The sequence below is a fragment of the Pseudonaja textilis genome, chromosome 3 (assembly GCF_049901715.1).
Source record: "Pseudonaja textilis isolate UNSWEBS1 chromosome 3, rPseTex1.2, whole genome shotgun sequence".
Taxonomy (NCBI): Eukaryota; Metazoa; Chordata; class Lepidosauria; order Squamata; family Elapidae; genus Pseudonaja; species Pseudonaja textilis.
Genome location: NC_141992.1, coordinates 111,362,737 through 111,382,224, shown reverse-complemented (window position 1 = coordinate 111,382,224; position 19,488 = coordinate 111,362,737). Strand labels below are relative to the sequence as shown.

At 41.2% G+C, this 19,488-nt stretch overlaps 1 protein-coding gene across 4 annotated transcripts in view; it reads right to left on the bottom strand.

The window, feature by feature from the left end:
* The window catches only part of RIN2 (Ras and Rab interactor 2), a 78,417-nt gene that overhangs the window by 13,613 nt on the left and 45,316 nt on the right, over positions 1–19,488 (bottom strand). For all 4 annotated transcript variants that reach the window (XM_026700980.2, XM_087930630.1, XM_087930629.1 and 1 more), the window contains 3 exons: positions 17,199–18,323; positions 1,598–1,903; positions 3–134 (listed from right to left, as the gene is read on the bottom strand). In XM_026700980.2, coding sequence (XP_026556765.2) covers positions 3–134; positions 1,598–1,903; positions 17,199–18,323 — 1,563 coding nt within the window. The remainder of the gene's footprint in view (positions 1–2; positions 135–1,597; positions 1,904–17,198; positions 18,324–19,488) is intronic.

Genomic DNA, 19,488 nt, shown 5'->3' with positions numbered 1-19,488 from the left:
ACCTTCTCCATGCAGCAAGGATGGGTCCAGCAGTTCCATCATGTACTCAATTTCAGCATCTAACTCCAGCATATCACACTGAGCCACAACATAGGTCAGCACTGGCAAAAAGTCATCAGCCCCATACATTCTCCCTAGGCAAAGGATAGGAAATGTAGAGAGGCAGGACACAAACAATAGCAGAATTAATTGCCAGAGCTTTTTGCTGTTTTCCATTATAAAAGCTGTGCTCTCCATTTTCATTTTTATCCATGACAACATTCAGATACCTATAATACTGTCACTGAATATATTCAGGGGTTTATAGGAACTCATGGAGCTTTTGGATGCAGCCTTAACTTTGCTTATAAAGTAGGAATTTATTCTGATATTGTTTAGATGCTCTCAATAGCCATGTCTCAACAGAGCTCCTTAAGGAATGGAAGCAGGATATAATAAAGAACCAATACATTAAGAATAAATAGCTCAAAATTTTAAGCAAATTATCTCCTATTCACATATTGAAACACTTCATGAATCAAACCACTGGTCCATACAAATTTGACAACCTGATATTGTAAGGTCCTGATTAGCTTCATAGCCTTCTATTAACTAATTTTAGAAGTTGGCTCATCCTAACTCTTCATGTTATTGGAGTGTATGAAAGTAGATTTCAAAATCACCAATACATGATTTTAATGCTTTATTTTTGCTGATTTTACTTAGAAATTTTTGACTGGTAAAAGAGGAATAGTATCTCTGGAAACAATTGATTAAAAAAACCTACATTTTTCATATCAAAGAATTTCATTCATCCATTCATGTTAGTAAATATCCTCAAAAGTTTTCAAATAATTAAACCCCATAACATAATTCTTGCACTATCAGGACTGGAAAATGGGTCAGTTTGGGACTTATCTGCTAAGATGTTATATCACATATGGAGATACCAAAGAATCTAAGCTATTATTAACCATCCCATATAAAAATAGTTGACTTTGGCATTTAGCACTTTGTAACACCCTTCAATATACAGTAACACAACAGCAGCAATTACAATGGTGTTTATTGAATGAATATACGGGTTGGACTGAATATAGAAGTGGGAGCATAACTGCAATTTCCAAAGAAGCACAGAATATTGCATATGTTTATTTTGTTATTTTGACTCTCAAAAAATTATTTTGGTGCTTAAAAACAATGTGAGTTGGCACAAATATGAACAGCCTTTCTCATACAACACTGATACATCATTTAAATTCAGACCAATAAGCATCTTTATAATTACCTCTATAATAAAGTATTCACAAAAGGAAATCTGAAGCATGGTTAATGACAACTAAAATTCTTATTTTTCCCCAACCCATTCAACATATCTAGCTCAATTCTAACAGAAATCTGATACAGTCTGAATTGCATCAAGATTTGGAAAAAAGTATGTCACCTTACCTCATCTGGAGCCAAAATTTAGACTGTTTGAAATACTATAGCAGTGTATGATATTACAATATATCAAAAGTAAAGAAAATGTGAGGGTTTTTTGGCAGATGAAATGGTTCTCATTTTGCAGAAACATCTCTGAATAACTTAAAAGTCTTTGGCCAAATCTAACATTTACCTGAATTGTTTTCCATCGCAGTGTAAATCAGTTTGCATACTCTTAGTAGCAACATAACTTTCTTTTCAGGAGAATACATTTTCTGCATTGCCATGAATTTGACTTTAATCTTTTCAACATCTACAAAATCTGGTGTTGGGACGAAAACACCCAGCTCCTGAGGATTTCGCTGTCGGACAAGTTGAAGATTTTCTTTCAACTGTTTCCATGAGCCATCAGCTGTGTGGAATTCTTTCAACATCATTTCGATGTGGTCCTTGAGGGGTTTCAAGATGCATTTATGCATGGCCTTCTCTAATACCACATCTAAAAAAGACAAACAATCTAAGAACAATATCTGGCAAAGAAGCTGATTTTTGTTTCCCCGTAAAAAGAAAAAAAATGTAATTTCTTCATCTAGGAAAATAATTTCATTAAATTTCTAAAATGATTTTAATGTTAAAAACAGTTTTCCAGGTGGTTTCCAATAGGAAAAAATGGCAATTGTCATATTTATTCATATTAATTAGGAAAGACAAAACTGTAAAATAAAAACCTGTTCATTATCAATCTGTCATAAAATGAACAGATTTTTCCCGAATCCCAGAACTATAGAAGTTTAACAAATCTGAATATTTTCTTACAACTTGGAGATGATTCAGAATGAAGCTCTCAAAAGAAAAATCATTCTCCTGCCTTATGTAGTATTTTCGGTTTTAGAGAAAAAACAAAATTACTTCCATTTGGAAGAAAATTTTTCCTGGCTGACTTAGTAATATATAAAGATTTAAATCTTCAGCTAAAAATATAATTATTGGGAAACTTCTGCATCTGAAGCACGATATTAAAGCTCTATAAGTACAACAATCCAGACTTAATATATTTTGTCAACCTTACCTTGTAACCTTGTGAGAAATTCTTAATTACTTTACCATAAAATTATGTGGTTTCTCAAGATCATTTGTGTACCCTACCTTTTTGTTATCTGCAAATGATCAGCATTTCCTCCATCCCTTCAATTAATAAAAATGCTGATGAGTACAGGTCCCAAGAATGAACCTTGTGACAACCCACTCAATATCACTCTCCAGATTTAATGAGGAATCTGGAGCACTTTCTGAAAATTATCTTTTAGGCAAACCCTCCACTTTTTCTTTCTGAAGTTAGGGATATTTAGTCTCATTCAAATATTCGGACTGAATGAGGGCATATTGGACATAAGATTTAAAGTCTATGACACAAGATTTGCATTCATTTGGAGTTAGAGATATTGCCTGACCATCTGTCTATCAATCCAACTGATTAATTCTGCTCTTTGATTTTGCTTGTCATAATATAATACTCAACTAGAAAACTAGATACTCCATAAATGACTGGTCCTTATTTTGGGCTCCAGGAAATACCAAGTTCATTTTTGAAAACACCTAATTTAAATCATATCCTTAACATTAATTGCTACATTGTATCTCCATTATTTTCTTGCTCTCTTCACATACAGAAAATATCCTAAAGTCACTGACAATTGAGCAGCCAATAAGTTCGTTATTATTGTGGTTGGTTGCACAATGCAATCAGCCAGGTGTTCAGACTTATTTTGGTGTTTTTAATCCATATTGTTGCACAGTCAGTCAGATTAGACTGGAATTGGCATTTTTATTCACCTATAGAGTCCTTTCCAAGGACTTGACATAGGCAGATGTTGATGTTGGATGATGTAAAGGTATTGTCACAGGATATAAGCTGTCCTGAGTAAAGCAGTCTTTTGTAATTGATTTATGGTGGTTATTATCACTTATTTTCAGAGTAATGGATAATTATGCATAAAACCACTAACCTATTTTTTAAAAAGTGACCATTTGAAAAGCTGAAAGTGCTGGTGGAGAAAAAAACAAACATCAATTATAAATATGAAGTTTTGTTATAAAAAAAATTCTTAGTAAAATGAACTTATTATATTCCAGGGAGTGGAGAAGGACATTGGTGATAATGCAGGAAACCACAGCTGAGAATATGATACACAAGCTACAAATCTGGGGGTTGTGTTAGACTGAAAAAAAGCTTGGCCTCTCTCTCTTTCTACATTGAAAGACAAAGCCAATCAGCAACAAAGTCACTGCCATACACCCACACAAACATCAACATTGATTTTTTTTCTCCAAAAGGAGGAAATGGTGTAAACATCTTTTATTTTGACAGACTATCCTTCCTTTCCTCCCACACTTTCCAACCAGTTGGAATCTCTGAATAAACTGCAACACTGTTTTCCAGAGACACTATGTATTGTGTATACAGACAGTCAATATTTGTAACCTTGAATGACAGCTTGTATACCTCAGCACTAACCAAAAAGGAGTAGTTTATCACTTGCATATAACTTCACTCCCTCTGAATATTATTTTTCCACAATTCCTGACACTTCATCCCAATGAGGGGTTATTTTTTCTGATTCTCCTTTAGCAAGTGAAGAGCAGTGATGCATATGGCAACAACAAAGATGCTTATCAATTCAGTTTAAATGTGTTAGTTTGAGGAGAAAACCATTTTTGTAGAATTTCTGGAAATTTTACAAAAGTTACTTGGCAGATGATACATGGAAGGGGCTGGAGGAGAAAGGGGGGATTCCTTGGGGCCAAGGTTACTAGTTTGGACTAGTATTTCAGGTGTCTGAAGGCAGTTATGTGAAATGGATATGTGAAGTTGATTTATGAGCCACACTACAATTTTTGTAAGTTTCTTTCTAAAAAGAATTCTTTTCCTGTTCATCTAATTAATCATAATAGATTGCTCAAAAATTTATCTCAAACAACTAATGATAGTGGCAGGCCACTATCAATCTAAACACACACACACACCTGCCCCCCAAAATCCAGTGTGATGCTAGTCTTGAAAAAATCCCTGAGGTGATTAACTAAGCCAGGGGTGTCAAACTGGGGGGCCTGTGGCCTGAGTGCATCACGCACAGGACACACTCTGCAAAGGGGAAAAAAAAATTGCAATACGTCACATAATAGCATCATGATGCCACCCGTGAACTAAACAAACATTGATAAGGAGTTACATTCTAATTGTCCTGAAGAAAAATTTCAAAAACTACTCCAATGAAAACTCATTTGCAAATTTTGGTTGAGAAATGCAGTAACACAAATAAGCAGAGGAGGAGGAGGAGGAGGAGGAGGAGGAGGAGGAGTATACATTTCTGAGAAAAATGAGATAAGCAAAACATTTAAGGGTTGCTATGTGACCCTCAGTACTGTATCATGCTAAAAACACATAACAATTATTTTCTCAGCACTTTAAAAGCAGAGTATCAGCAAAAGAGGTAGTTGAACAATTAAATGACTAAGTCCTGGAAACTGAGAAGTACTTTAAATAACTCCATTAACTTCCATTATTTGCTAGGCACATGATCATGTCTTGAATCAGCTTTTTGCAGAGAGGTTTTCTGAAGAGCCAAATTCAAAATACAATTACAAAATTCAAATACAAGAAATGAAACTTTAAGATATTTAACAAATCAGCCATTCAAACTTAATGAAACATATCCAAACAGAATAAAGAAAAGATCCTCAAGTTCCAGTAACAGATCTCAGAGCATTCAACAGCAATATTGCCAATGACTAGCAAAACTGAGTCTTGCAGTTATTATTTTCTTTAATGGTATTACTCTGATTTTAGTGGAAAGTGTCAAATCCATTTTCCCCTATCCTTCCATTTGCTCTACATGAAATCTCATGTGTTTCTCAGTGATGATCTCTGGCTTAAAAGATTATCCAAATCTGGTTTCGAATTGATAAAGTTGTTTATAGACAGTCTGAGCCTGCACAAGTACAAAGTTGCATTTTCCAGAGATTATGTTTAGGACTGTGGCTACAAATATTTTTAATCACCATACAACTCTTTTGTGCTTTATCACATGGGCAATTCTTAATTAACTAGAGTTACTTGAAGCCTCTGCTTAGGCAATTAGCCACTTCAAAGAGGAAGTGTTTAAATAGCATGAATAGCTTTCCTTTGACTTCTGGAATGTCCATCTGCTTCCTGTAGAAAAACACTCTTTTGCAATCTTTTAAGGCACAACACGTTAATGAAAACAAATATTTGTGTGAACTTTTGTCCTAAAAGAACCTCATTTCACTTTATTTATTTACTAAAATTTACTCTTACAATTCATAATATAGTTTAATCAATTAAAAATATAACACTAGTGGTGATATCCAGCTTTCACTCTTACTATTGTAGAAAGTTAGCACCCAGCCCTAGAAGAATGAAATATTTTGAGAAATATTAAAAAGGAAGAATATATTTCTCTAAATGAGAAATGGAGATACATGCTTTTTAGAGGCAGGAAGCAGACTCACTCTTAATAGCCCTCACCTTTCTTAATAGCTCTCAGAGGTCAGCACTTAAGAGATAAAGAGATAGATAGCTTTATTCATAAGCAAATACCTTCACCCAAGACCCAACAAAGGTAGGATTAGCCCTCAGCCACAATAGGAATTGCCCAGTGCCCTGTCAACTTGCAAAGATTCCCTGAACTGCTTTCGAGTTGCCATGGGCAAGGGGAATGGGAGAGTGAACTTTGCAGCTGCATCAAAGAGCTGGTATCTTAGTCAAAACAAGGCACATTCCACTCGATACACCAAGGTCATCTCCATGGGAATCCACAGTGGCCGGAGGGAGTGACTTTTACAACCTGCAAAATTGCTTTGGTGGGGAATGTGACTGATGACACATATTGTGGGGAAGGGGAAAGGTGGTCAGAGGCAAAGCACAAATTAACTGAGGTCAGAGTTGGCTTCACCTGATCCATGCTGGCATGAACCTCCTAATAAAAAACTGGATTTCTTTTGAAGCTTGGCTTGAGGCTCATGATTTAATTAGGGCATCTGTTAGAACCCTGACACGCCCCTTCACTGCACCATCCTCAGAAACTTCAACCAAACTTAACCCAGACAAACTCCTGGGATTTGTACGTGGCCCCATGGGAGTCTGACAACAGCCAATAGAATACATGTTCTTGCACAGGAACAGGAAGTTCAAGTGCAAAGCCTGAGAGAAGGTATAAATAACCCCCTACTCTCAACTCCATGTGGTCAACTGCACCAGAACTACAAACATGTGGTTCTGTTCCTCAATAAATGGACCCTCTTTCCAATCAGCCTCCAGCCTCCATTTTTTCTCCAGTGCTTTTATCCCAGCTTGGAACTGAGATAGGATGAACATTCCATGGAACATCGCAAAACCCAATTATAAAATGACACCCACCAATTTAAACGATGAATTGGTTAGGTGATTGAATAAGTAACTGCTTAAATCATTTAAGTGGTAACAGAAAAGCAACCATAGAACTGGAAGGTATTTTAGAGATCTTTTAATCCTACGGTTTACCGCAGGATTCAGTTGAACATCTCAGATAGATGACTATCCACCCTAAATTTGAAAACTTCTAATACAAGTACAGTAGTCGTTAACTTACAGTTGTTCACAATTCAAAGTTATAATAACAGCAAACAATGTCAACTGGGAAAGTTGGATTCGCTTAACAACTGCCTGATTTAATGACCTCAGTAAAAATGGTCATAAAATGAGGCCTGGTAACCTAATGACTTTCTTTACCATCACAACTTACCATGGGAATTCAGGTCTCAATTGTGGTCCTAACTTGAAAACTACCAGTAAAAGGGAACTCAGCATTTTATATGGCAGTCTGTTCTACTAGTGACTGACAACTTGCCAGACAGGAAGTTCCTCCTGAAGAGCCTGACCTACTTTCCAAGTAGTTTTGATGCATCTGTTCTGATCTCGCCTTCTGGGATAATAGAAAATAAGCCCAATCCTGCATTGTTTTTGTCTTGGAGAAAATGTGATGTGATCTGAGGGTGCCACAGTCAGCATTTTCAGAGTGCTATTGGAGCTGATTGGAGCCTCTCCTCTCTCCAGGAGCAGGGTATCTCTTTGATCAATCTGTCTGAAGCAGCCAAGAGATCTCCTTGATTTCCAGAGGGTGCTTGGGGTTTCTCCTAAAATCCTGGAGGCAACTGCTGAAGATTTGGTTGCCTGCTGGAATTGGGAAATAGCTATAGCATGGGCTAGGATTTGTACTTGAGCAGCCCCTCATTGTTTGCTGAGCCACAGAAATTTGTTTGCTCAGCGAGGAACTCTGAGAGATAAAGCAACAAAGAGGTTGTCTAGATTGGTGCCGGTGAAAAGAGTGATTCTCCCCCATATTGCATCGAGAGCCCAGGATGGGTTGACTCCTTCCTATGATGTCATTTAGCTGAGTCTGTACTAAGATATAAAAGCTAGCCCCCGGGAGAGACCCCAGCTTTTGACTCAGCTCCTTTCAGTCAGTAGCTGTGTCTCTGAAAGTGTTCTGTTAGATAGCAATCACCAGTGATCTTCAGTACCTTTTTTCTCGCTTCAAGCAGCTCCCAGGGATCAGGACAGCTGCTCTTCCAGGAGAGCAGGGGTCTCTCGCCTGCAATGTTGGGAGCAGCGTTGTCAGAGCGCTGCTCAGGCAAGTTGGGCAGCGTCTGTAGACCTCCCCCACACCTGCAGTTTGAGCGGTCGTAAAAAGCGATTGGCAAACCGATAACAGTGTCAGCCAGCTGATCGTGTGGCCGGAGGCTGCCCTTTCCTTTGCTGACTTCGCTCGGGGCTCTTTATAGCCTAAGGAGAGATTCTTCTATCCCCTAGTCAGCGGCCATCTTGGATTGAAGCCTTCCACCACGAGGTGAGCGGCCATTTTGTAAGCTCGGGGGCCAATTTATACCCTAAAGGGCTTAATACAAAAAATGATGATGATGCTGTAACATTGTTGGAAATGTAAATATGTTTTTAAATTGTTGGAAAATGTTTAATAAAAACTATTTTAAAAACAAAAAATTTCCAAACAGTTTCTTTCCATCGCAAGAGCCTTTATTTTACAAATGGAGCAAGATAAGGCTCTGGCAGAGCTTTCTCCCCCAGTGGAACAGTCTCTTAAGCCCAATAAGAGAAAAAGACATAGGCAACGCACCCAATCAGTCCAGAGGGAGGTGGCTGCTAAAATCAGAGCTAAGGCTCTAGCCCCTAAGAAGGCAACTCAGGCTGAGTTGAGGGCAGAAAAGCACAGACATGCAGCCCCAGAGAGGCAGTTCAACAGAACTATTCAACATAAGGGATTGCAACTACAGCATGTTTCAAGTGATACTCGTGGGCCCCAGCCAAGCCTCCCAGGGGAGGAGAAGTTATCTATGAGCTTTTCCATCCTCCATCCTGGTCTCCTAGGCTTCTGCAGTACAATCTGATCCTCAGGATCTCAGCAGATCTGGGCCTTATTTCCAACAGGCTTCTGTGCCCTATGCTCCTCCCCCTCCTTCCAGGCCTCGAACCTCTTCTCAATCTAGGCCTGAAGCCACCTTCACTCCCACAGCAGTGGGCCTTTAGCCTTCTGCCTCTACCTTTGAGCATAGACCAGGGGATATCCAAGATGTAGTCTCATCAGCCATTAGGCAGGGATTGGCTGAAGGCTTCAAGCAAATTCTTCAACCTCTGGAAAGGGTTCAGGCCCTTCTCCCTTCTCAATCTATAAGTTCCTTGCCCCATCACCCTGATTTACACAGGCCCCAGGACCTCAGGGTCCATTCTTCTCTATCAGCATGGGAGGAGGTTGATGAGGAAGGAAAGCCTTCACCATCTGAACACAGTTACCCCTCTCATTCAGAGCGTGAAGAGGGTGAGACTTTTGACCCAAATCCTTCAGAGGAAGAGGATTCTCGCCCAGAGCAGACATCTTTGCATTGGTCTTCAATCCTTTTCTCTTCAGGCCATTGCTCAGCAAGGCCTTGGTCACTGCCGAGCTGTCACCGGAGGAAGTGGCTCCTGAGCCACGATAAAATCCCTCTAGCCAGGGAGACTCGCTCTTCTCCAAGCCTGTAGTGCATGCAGAGGTTTTGCCTTCTCCCACTTTGTTCCTGGACATGGTCAAGGAACAGTGTGCTTCCCCTTCGGCAGGTCCTCACCCATCTTTTCTGTATAGGCATTTCTACAATGTCAGCGCAGCCCTGGACAATGCCCTGGCAGTGCCTTCTGTTGACATTCCGGTTCTGATCTCATTCTCATCTTCTGGCACTCCCACGGAGCCAGAAGATATCCTGAAACCGGATGATAAACGTTCCGAACAGACCCTCCAGCGCAATCACCAGGCCGCTGCACGGGCTGTTCGGGCTTCAATAGCAGCATCCTTTTTCACGAGGGCATCCCTACGGTGGCTGCGCCAACTCCAGAATAGATTGCCTGCTTCTGACTTTGGTCTCACCAAGACCTTAATAAGATTATCGCAGCGGTGGAATTCACTGCAGATGCCACTCTCAAACCGCCAAAATTTGCATCCAAGGCCATGGCATCTTCAGTAGCAGCAAGAAAACTGTTATGGTTCAGAAATTAGCAGGCGGAGTCACGCCGAAAATGGAAGCTGGCTTCAGTTCCATTCGCAGGTGATAAGCTTTTTGGCGAGGCTCTGGAACCTTATCTCATCGAAACCAGAGATAAACAAAAAATTTTCTCTTCCTCTGGAAGAAAGCCGATTATCGCCCAGCTCCTTATCGTCCTCCTGCCTTTTGAGCGGAGACCTCATCTCGCTTCCCCCGCTCTTAGAGGCCATACTCCCAACGCCAAGACCAACGTGTGGAAGCATTTGGCAGGCAACAACCTTCTACTGGTAAATGGCCCTTTCGGCGGGGAGGGGGTTGTTCCTTCCATCGCTCTAAGTAATCCCTTGTTCTCCCCACCCATCGGAGGTCACCTAGCCTTCTTTGCCTCCAAATGGGAGGAGTCAACGACGGACTCCTGGGTGCTCAGCATTATTAGGTCAGGGTTACAATCAGACTTCCTAATGCCACCCCCAGAGAAATTTTTGATCTGTCCTGTCTCTCGGGACATGTCAAGGCAAGCCCTCATGAATCAGGCCATTCAACACCTTCTTGAAATCAGAGCTATTCAACATGTTCCCCCCTCTCAACAGGAACATGGGCTTTACTCTCGCCTTTTCATCGTTACCAAAGCCTCGGGGGGGGGGGGATGGCAAGCCATCCTTGATCTAAAATTTCTCAACCAATTTGTAAAATACAGGTGATTTAAAATGCAGACTCTGCATTCTATGTTAAGAGAGTGTTTGGAAGGGCAATCTCCTTTCTTCCATTGATCTCACGGAGGCTCTCCTCCACATCCCCATTTGGCCTCACCATCTCCAGTTGTTGTCTCTGTTTCTGTTATCAGAATTCCCATTACTAGTATCGAGCACTTCCCTTCGGCCTCTCATCAGCTTCAAAGGTCTTCACGAAGGTTCTGGCAGCATTGATGGCATCTCTGTGTTCTGTTCCAGTGAGAATCCAGTGCTACTTGGACGACATTTTGATTCTGTCCTCCTCCATCCATGCAGCCCATCGGAATCTGCAAATAACCCTGTCATATCTCCAGAGCCATGGATTTTTCCACTCCTGTCCACTCCAATGGTTCCTGCTTCTTTACCAATGATCAGGAACCAGCCACTCATCCATCGAGGTCCCGCTCCCACCACAAATACGGAGATCTCTCAATTGGTGGAGTTCCCTGTTAATCTGGAAGGGACTTCTGTTCAGGGTCCCAGACAGGCTATTGATAACCACCTATGCCAGCCTCCTGGGTTGGGGTTCCCATATGCAGGGCTGGATAGCTCAGGGCTTTTGGTCCAGGTCAGAGCAGAGCCTTCCCATAAATTGACTAGAGCTCAGAGCCATTTTTCTAGCTCTCAAGCATTTCAGGCACTCAGTGACCAGCTCTCATGTTCTAGTCCTTTGGACAACATGGCCGCAATGGCTCATGTCAACCGGCAAGGGGGCACGAGGTCCAGAGCCCTCTTGGGAGAGGCTCTACAGTTGGGGTTATGGGCAGAGAAACACCTGTTGTCGATCTCGGCGGACCACATCTCTGGGGTCGACAACTTCCAGGCTGACAGGCTCAGCAGGACCCTAGTCGACCAGGCAGAATGGTTCATTCCTCCATCACTATTCAGGGACCTTTCCCTAAGATTAGGAACGCCGGAGGTGGATCTCTTCTCCACTCCTCAAAATGCCCAGGTCACCAGATTCTTCACCAGGTTTCCTTGTCAGGGGGGCAATGCTCTTCGGTGCAGATGGCCCAAAGGTCTCCTCTACACCTTTCCCCCCCCTTCCCATCATTCTGGCAGTAATTCGGAAGATGTTGGAGGAACGAGCGGAGCTCCTCCTCCTGGCACCCTACTGGCCAAGGAGGCCCTGGTTTGCGGACCTGGTCAACCTATTGGGGGCTTCTCCTTGGAGGATCCCAGCCCATCTAATCTCCCTTCATCAGGGGATTCTACTCCATCCAGAGCCCTAATGGCTCAAGCTGACCATGTGGCACTTGAGCAGCAGCGGCTAGAAGAGGCTGATCTTCTAGAAAGGGTCATCATCACTATCCTGGCATCTTGCAAACCTTCTACAAGGCGCATCTATGGTGCCACCTGGAAGGTCCTTTCCCAATGGTGCCTTTTAGGGAGGGTCTCTCTCCTGCTTCAGCCAAGTTGGCAGAGGTTCTTAGATTCCTTCAGCATGATCTGGAGAAAGGTTTGTCCCCCAACACCTTACGCAGGCAGGTTGAGGCCCTCTCCTTGGTTCTTTCATGGGGTTCACTTCCTTCCTTATCCCATCACCTTTCAGTCAGGAGGCTTTTGAAAGGGGCTTCCAACCTGCACCCACCGGTGGTTCACAGGTATCCTTCCTGGGATCTTCATTTGGTCCTTAATGCCCTTACAAAGCCCCCCTTTGAACCCCTTAAAACAGTGTCTCTCTGTTTGCTGACTCTGAAGGTAGTGTTCCTCGTTTCCATCACTTCAGCCAGGCAGGTATCCGAGCTCGCTGCTCTTTCCATCAGACAGGACCTTTCATGATGATAGGGTTGTTCTCCATCTGGACCCCTCATTTATTCCAAAGGTTAACACCTGGTTTCACAGGTCCCAGGACAGTGTGTTGCCTGGCTTCTGCCCCCTCCCACACTATGACTTAGAGCAGCAGTGGCACATGCTAGATGTAAGAAGGGCTCTTAGAATATACATTAAGCGCACTTCCTCCTTCAGGAAGTCAGAAGCCATGTTTGTTTTCTTTTCCCTTCTCACTTGGGGCACAAGGCCTCTTCTACTGTTAGCAGATGAGTCAGATCTTGCATTGAGCATGCCTACAAAGCTGTGGCCCTTCCGGTTCCTCGAGGTCTGAAAGTGCACTCTACCAGAAGCGCGGCCACTTCTGCTGCCTGGGCAACCCAAGCTCCCTTGGAGGAGATCTGTCGTGCGGCCACGTGGACTTCCCCATCTCATCAGACACTACCGTCTGGATACCTTTGCCTTGGCGACTGCAGCCTTCGGCAGGCGGGTGCTTCAACAAGTGGTTTAACAGTCGGTGTGATGAGCTGGATGAGGACCCACCCATGGACATGCAAGCTTTGGTATGTCCCATCCTGGGCTCTCGATGCAGCATGGAGGAGAATGGTTGTTGGCAGAAGTTACCCTGAACGCTCTTTCTATCTATGCTGCGAGAGAGCCCAGCCCCTCCCTTGATTCGTCCGGAGAGGGTAAGTCATATTTCTGTATTCATTTTGTGCTTTCAGAGACACCTTTCAGTCTGTCAAGTATCTTTGCCAAAGCTGGGGTCTCTCCCGGGGGTTGGCTTTTATATCTTAGTACAGACTCAGCTAAATGACGTCATAGGAAGGAGTCAACCCATCCTGGGCTCTCTCGCAGCATAGATAGAAAGGACGTTCACGGTAACTTCTACCAACGCCCATTCTTAGGTAGAATGCAGGGTATCTTTTTGAAATAAATTACAAGTGAAGATAATAGCAAGATTTCATTTGGCAATTGCATCCTTTTTGCTATGTGTAATCTTTCTATAATCACCTTGTAATCAGCTTTAATATATTACTGTATGTTTTTAACACACAACCTTATTTACAACTGAGCTTTTATATCTTAGTACAGACTCAGCTAAATGACGTCATAGGAAGGAGTCAACCCATCCTGGGCTCTCTCGCAGCATAGATAGAAAGGGCGTTCACGGTAACTTCTACCAACGCCCAGTCTAACCAAACACAGAAAAAGTATCAAGTTTCAGCCTACAGCACAGCAGCATGAGTGGCAAAATGACAAAATCTCTTTGACATGTTCGGTGTCTCTTTCTGAAGTAACTTGGACCCTTCTGTGAAGAGCGGGCCAGAAAAAATGTACTGGGACAGTATGAAAAATTTGCATTGCAGTTTGAGTTAGATGCCTGCTGCTCAGGTTTAGCAGAGGTAATGAAATTCTGTCAATCCACCTTACTACAAAATTGAAATATTCTGGAATCCTTGCCATGTCTCTTTCCTGTCCTGTCCTGCCTTGAAGGGCTGATATTAATCTTGAAAGCTGAGGAGGTGTTCCATTTTGTGCTAAACAAAATCAAGGTGACATTATTTTGAGTTTTTTTCTCATGCTTCCTTCTGTTTTAAGACTATAATCTGTTCTCCAAGTCCCCACCCAAAAGCTCTCTCTTACATTCCCCTGAGACAGCTCTGCATTTCTTTACATGGGGGACAGCTGCAATTAGGAAGAGGAGGAAAAATCCTTGCTCTAAGGACTTACAATAGGTGATTGGCCTTCACTGAGAACAGTGTTCCTTGAAGAATGATGAATAAGAAGGATTTTTTAAAAATCACTAATTATGAAGTAAACATTCACTATTTGGGGAAAAGATCATAATCTGTCATAAAGATCTAGGCAAAGTATTAAATTGCAGACATCATCCAACAGAGAAAAATTGCATGGTGAAATCTACAGGTTTTCCTTATTGTAATGTATGGCTGTGAAAGTTGGAGGATGAGGAAGTCTAAACGAAGAAAAAATGATGTGTTGCCATTGTGGTGCTGGAGAAAATGGTTGATAATACTTTGGCCACAAGAACAAATCATTCAGTACTAAATGACTCACTAGAAATCACTAAAAAATCTAGGGATGCTAAAGCCTAAATGTTTTGAACATAATGGCAAGTCACTGGAGAAGCCCCTGCTGCTTGGAAATACTGAAGGCATTCAAAAATGAGCCTAGCAGAAGAAGGCAAAATGACATAAACATAAGCTTACAAAAACTCAAAAGATGTAGTTGCTGATAGACCAACCTGGACAAGTTATGTCCACTGTATCACCAAGGTTTGGAAGCAACTGAATCATTGAACGGCAACAGTAGCAATTCAAAGTAATTCCCTGAATTCACTACATGGCCATCTTGATATTATTCAGCATTTCCTCTCATAACTTTAAGTCCTCATAGGTGGCCCATACCTGTTCTAGAATGTTTGAAATACTCCAGAGTAATTAACTTAGTAACTTTGGCAAACCGACTTTGTAATATTTTTGCAAGACATAGACATTCTCCCCTTCCTTATAAAACAAGAATCAGGGCAAAGGAGGAGGAATAACACTACCTGACTGTGAGAAGTGAAAGAAAGTTGCTCGTTGCACAATCCATATAACATATTTAATGCACTGCTGTGCAATATTTCAATGACAAATTTTTCATCCTATGAAACCTGGCATGGATTTCCCATGCTTCCAACTTCATGACAATGTACCTTCAGATTCAGCCTTTAGATTCAGTGGTTAGAAGCAAAATAAATTGCATGACAAGACTGCTCTGTTTGTGACTTTCCTGGAAATATCTGGCATGGAAATATTTCTTGGAATTCTTGGAAATAGTATGTTGGATCAGGCGGTGAACATGTGCACACACAACTTGTCAAATCACACCATGAACCAAACTATTACTTCACTAGTGTACTTCATTCCTTCTGTAAGCACTGAGATCACAGGCCTCTGATCATTAACTATTATCCTAAATTCTTCCTACAGAACTGAGAAAAAAGCTTATTTGAAGCAAACCTCATCTAGAGACAAACATGTAGAGAACTTAAGTAACAACAAATAAAAAAAATGAAAAAAAAACCCTATTTATCTAGTTGTAATATTTGTTTTCCCTCTCTCTGTCGACATATTTGCAATTGAAGGCCTACATTTAGTCTATGTGGAATAGGCTGGCCTTGTTTTGTTGCCTAAGATGATTCAATTGATTTGCCACAAAGCTCTTGCCTAAATCAGCAACATCTGATACATCTGCTCTGTTGTGGTTATTTGCAAACCTCAAGATTGGTGAAGGCAGCAAAATTGTTCAAAAGCAAAAATGTCTTGCTTGCTTAAACTGCCTTTCCGCAAAATTAAGCATGGCTCATCAATTGTTCAACTAAGCCCCTGCAGCTAAAATGCAATGCCTCCCCCACCTTCTCTCTCTCACACACACAGACACAGAATGGCATTAACAAAAGAAGAATGTAGTAACTTAGCAGGTCATCAAGGCTCAGATTGTTTTCTCAACTTTGGAGTACACATCAAGCCATGAAAATTATACCTTCAAACAAAGCACAAGCATATTATACTATATACTATACTATACTATACTTGTACTATATTTCACTTAAAGTTATGACACTATTTTAAAAAAATCACAGGCTGTTATTGCATTGACAACATATTCTCTTAGTGTTGAATCAACAGTGACTCCTCCATATGGAAATTGTTATTGAATTAAGGGAGGCCAAATTTTTCATCCCAGAAATCACTATTCCAAGAGAGTTTTTCAACAAACTGAGCACACTGAAACAGTGAGAAGGGGAAGGAAAACAAGTCATTGAAATGAGCTTCCAGGGAAAGTATTTTTGCCTTGAGGGACATTTTCAAGCAAAATGGATGTCACTGATACTTACAAAAATGAATAGAAACAACACTAAAAAACTAACTTGGATTTTGATACACATCCTTATATAAAATGCTAACATAAACACAAAGCAAACAAAATCTGAGATAAGTAACATCTCCCTTTCTTAGGCTTTTTTTGTACTTTAAAAACCTGTTCTTCATTTGTTCTGATTTGAGGTTTTTTTTTAAAAAAATGTGGGATTTTATTATCTCTGCATTGCATTTTGTACTGCAAGGCATTATAGTTTAATGCTATTTAAGGGTTTGTTTCTTGAAAAAAAAACCTAATATTTATTGTACTGTTGCTTCTATTGATGTTTCATTTTCATGAGTTAAATTTTAAAATAGATCAGATTACATACATTTTAAGCATTAATAAATAAATCCTACAACATGTCTAAAAACTGCTACTCCCAATCATGATTCCTGGTCTTAAACATTACTATATTTCTACAATTAAATTTCTCTTTAACATTAGAGTTCTGGAATACTATATTCCTTCCCAGAAAGAAAACTGAAGCCCAAGTTTAGTAATAACAACAAATTCTTGTTTCTCCTCACGTCATGTGTGAGAGCAAAGAGCATACTTTTTTTTCATTTACATAGCTTTGTAAGACTCCACTGAAAATTTTATATTAAGGAAAAGGCACTGAACAAAATGCAGATCTAGCCACTTTTGTTTGAAGTAGCTTGGATGGCAAGCAAGAGAAGGAGCTGCCACTTCACTTATGAACAAGAGCATTTCAAAGCCAGATGGAAAGGACAGACACAGCTTTTGCTCCTGAAAGGTGCCGCACGGACGGCTGCTTACCTATTTGGTCTTCCGGAATCAGAGATTCAATGGGAGGATCCAGTTCAGAACTCTGAGATAAATAGCTCTTCACTTGGGTCATGAACTGCCGAATAGTTTGAAGCATGTCTGTGCTGGAAACATGACACTCCTTGTTCTCCTGCAGAAAGCTTATATAGTCCTGAACTAGGCAACCAAAATAGGTACGCTTGTCTCGAGACATTTCTGCTATTTTCTTAACCATCCTTTTCTCAGGGGTCATGAAGGAACTGAAGACGCCACTCATTTTCCTCAGCTGGGATTTGACGATTTTGGGAAGCACAAACGAGCCATTCCTTTTTTTCTTGGGCTTAAAGGGTGGTGCCATGCTCTCCTGGTCGCTCTCCCCCTCAAACTCCTCCAGGCTGCTGTTGGTATCCGCATCATAGGCAAAGAGCGGCATGCTCCGGTCAAAATCCAGAGAATCAGAGGAGGATGTGGACAAGCTCATGTTGCTTAGTCTTTGCCTGCCTCCATTCCACTGCACTTGTGACTCACGGTGTGTAGCTAAGCTGCTTTTGCTCTTCAAGTTCTGCTGAGGCGGGGCTCCACCTGGAATGCTGGCAGTTTCTGTGCCATCCACCAAATTATGGCTGGGTTCATTTACTGCTGAGTTCTTTGCATTGCTCTGTGCTAAAGAGAGAGCCCTTTTCTTCAGGCGAGGCGGTGGGATAGGAGCTGGCCTCTTCTGTATCACGTCCAAGTTGGAGTGTTTGCTGTGACTGACAGTTCCTGGCAGACTGGCCTGGTTTGTAGTCCTGGACAGCTGAGGGTGTGCAAGAAGGCTATGAATAGAAGGTGGGGGAGGCCTGGGTGGGGGAGAACAGGATCTCTCAGGGCCATTCACATCTTGTGCTTTTGGACCTGATCTTTTCAGATTTCCACCATCATCCTGGCTGTGCACTTTCAAGAAGAGAGGATTAATAAAACACAGGGCTCCGTTGGTCTGGCTGCATTCCAGCTCTGAAGGCGTTCTAGTTCTTATAGAATGAACTCCATTTATGAGGCAGAGTTGCTGGGAGCTTTTGTAAATGCTGTCTGAAGGCAGAGGCTTCTGGAGGGGCGAAGATTTTTGCAGTTTGTTGTTAGCTGGAGAGCTCCAAAAATCTGAAAGTCATTATTTAGTTAGCAAAAGAATGCAAATATTATGCAGCTAGTGCTTAGAATGTTCTATTCAAAAAGTTTTTCTTTAAAGAGGGGGGGGGAGGCATTTTATAGAATCAGCTTGAAACCTTGGGGTCCTAGAGTTGAAAAAAGGAAATATACATACAGAGAAGTACAAGGTACAGTTTACCAGGGATACCTCCTACGCAAGCTTAGTTTATTTCAAGAGTAACTCTGCACTACTAAACCCCATCAGTTAGTTCCAAATATTTTCTAATTGTAACTCAGACCTGTTGGTATTGCTTGACATTAATTCTAATGGTCTGCCTTGTTGTTTCCTAAAAGCACAGAAGAAGAGGTACTCCTGGAAATCCTCTCTGTCAGATGGAAGACAGCCTTGAATGGAATGCTTCAGGTTTTCTAAGAAGTAAGCTGTCTTCGCCTTCATCAATGCCAACAGCAATTTTTTTTAAAGACCGTTTTCTAAATCTGATCCTCTGTGATCAATTTTTCAGTGGCTTAATGCAGACAACATGGCTTAATTCAAATATTATGCCAAACTGTGGTTTATGTCTCCAGATAATTTGCTTTAGAGTGGCATACTTATTTTAGGTTTCTGTATGCTCAGCTGAACCATGGCTCATGGCAAGAAGAACTAGAATTGGAGGTAGAGAAGGCATCCAAGTTCAAATTTTAATATGAACGTGAAGCTCATTTTGCTTCCAAAGGCAGACAGAGGGAACTACATCTGAAGCACAGGCAGAATACAAATACGGGATAACAAATCATTAAAATTATAAACACTGGGTCCCATAACTCCAGAAGTAGAAAAATGGTGTTTCAAAAACTAGCTTGTCACAATGCCAGAACTGAACCTTTGACTTTAAATTCTGCTGTGGATTAATTCCATAACTTCTATGGGACTGCTTCTATGACTCAAACTAATATTTAGAGACCTGGGGTTTTTTTCCAGTCAAAAATAGCTAAAACATGCTAGGAGAGAAAATTTAACCTTTCTGCACCATTCATTTCTATATTCTCCCCCACCCAATCTGAATTACCCTTTTCTAAATATGCTTCTCTCATGAAGAGAAACAGATGCTCACTTGATACCCATGTTTCTTCTGTATGACAAGAAGCAATTGATGTGTGGGTGTGGATTGAATCA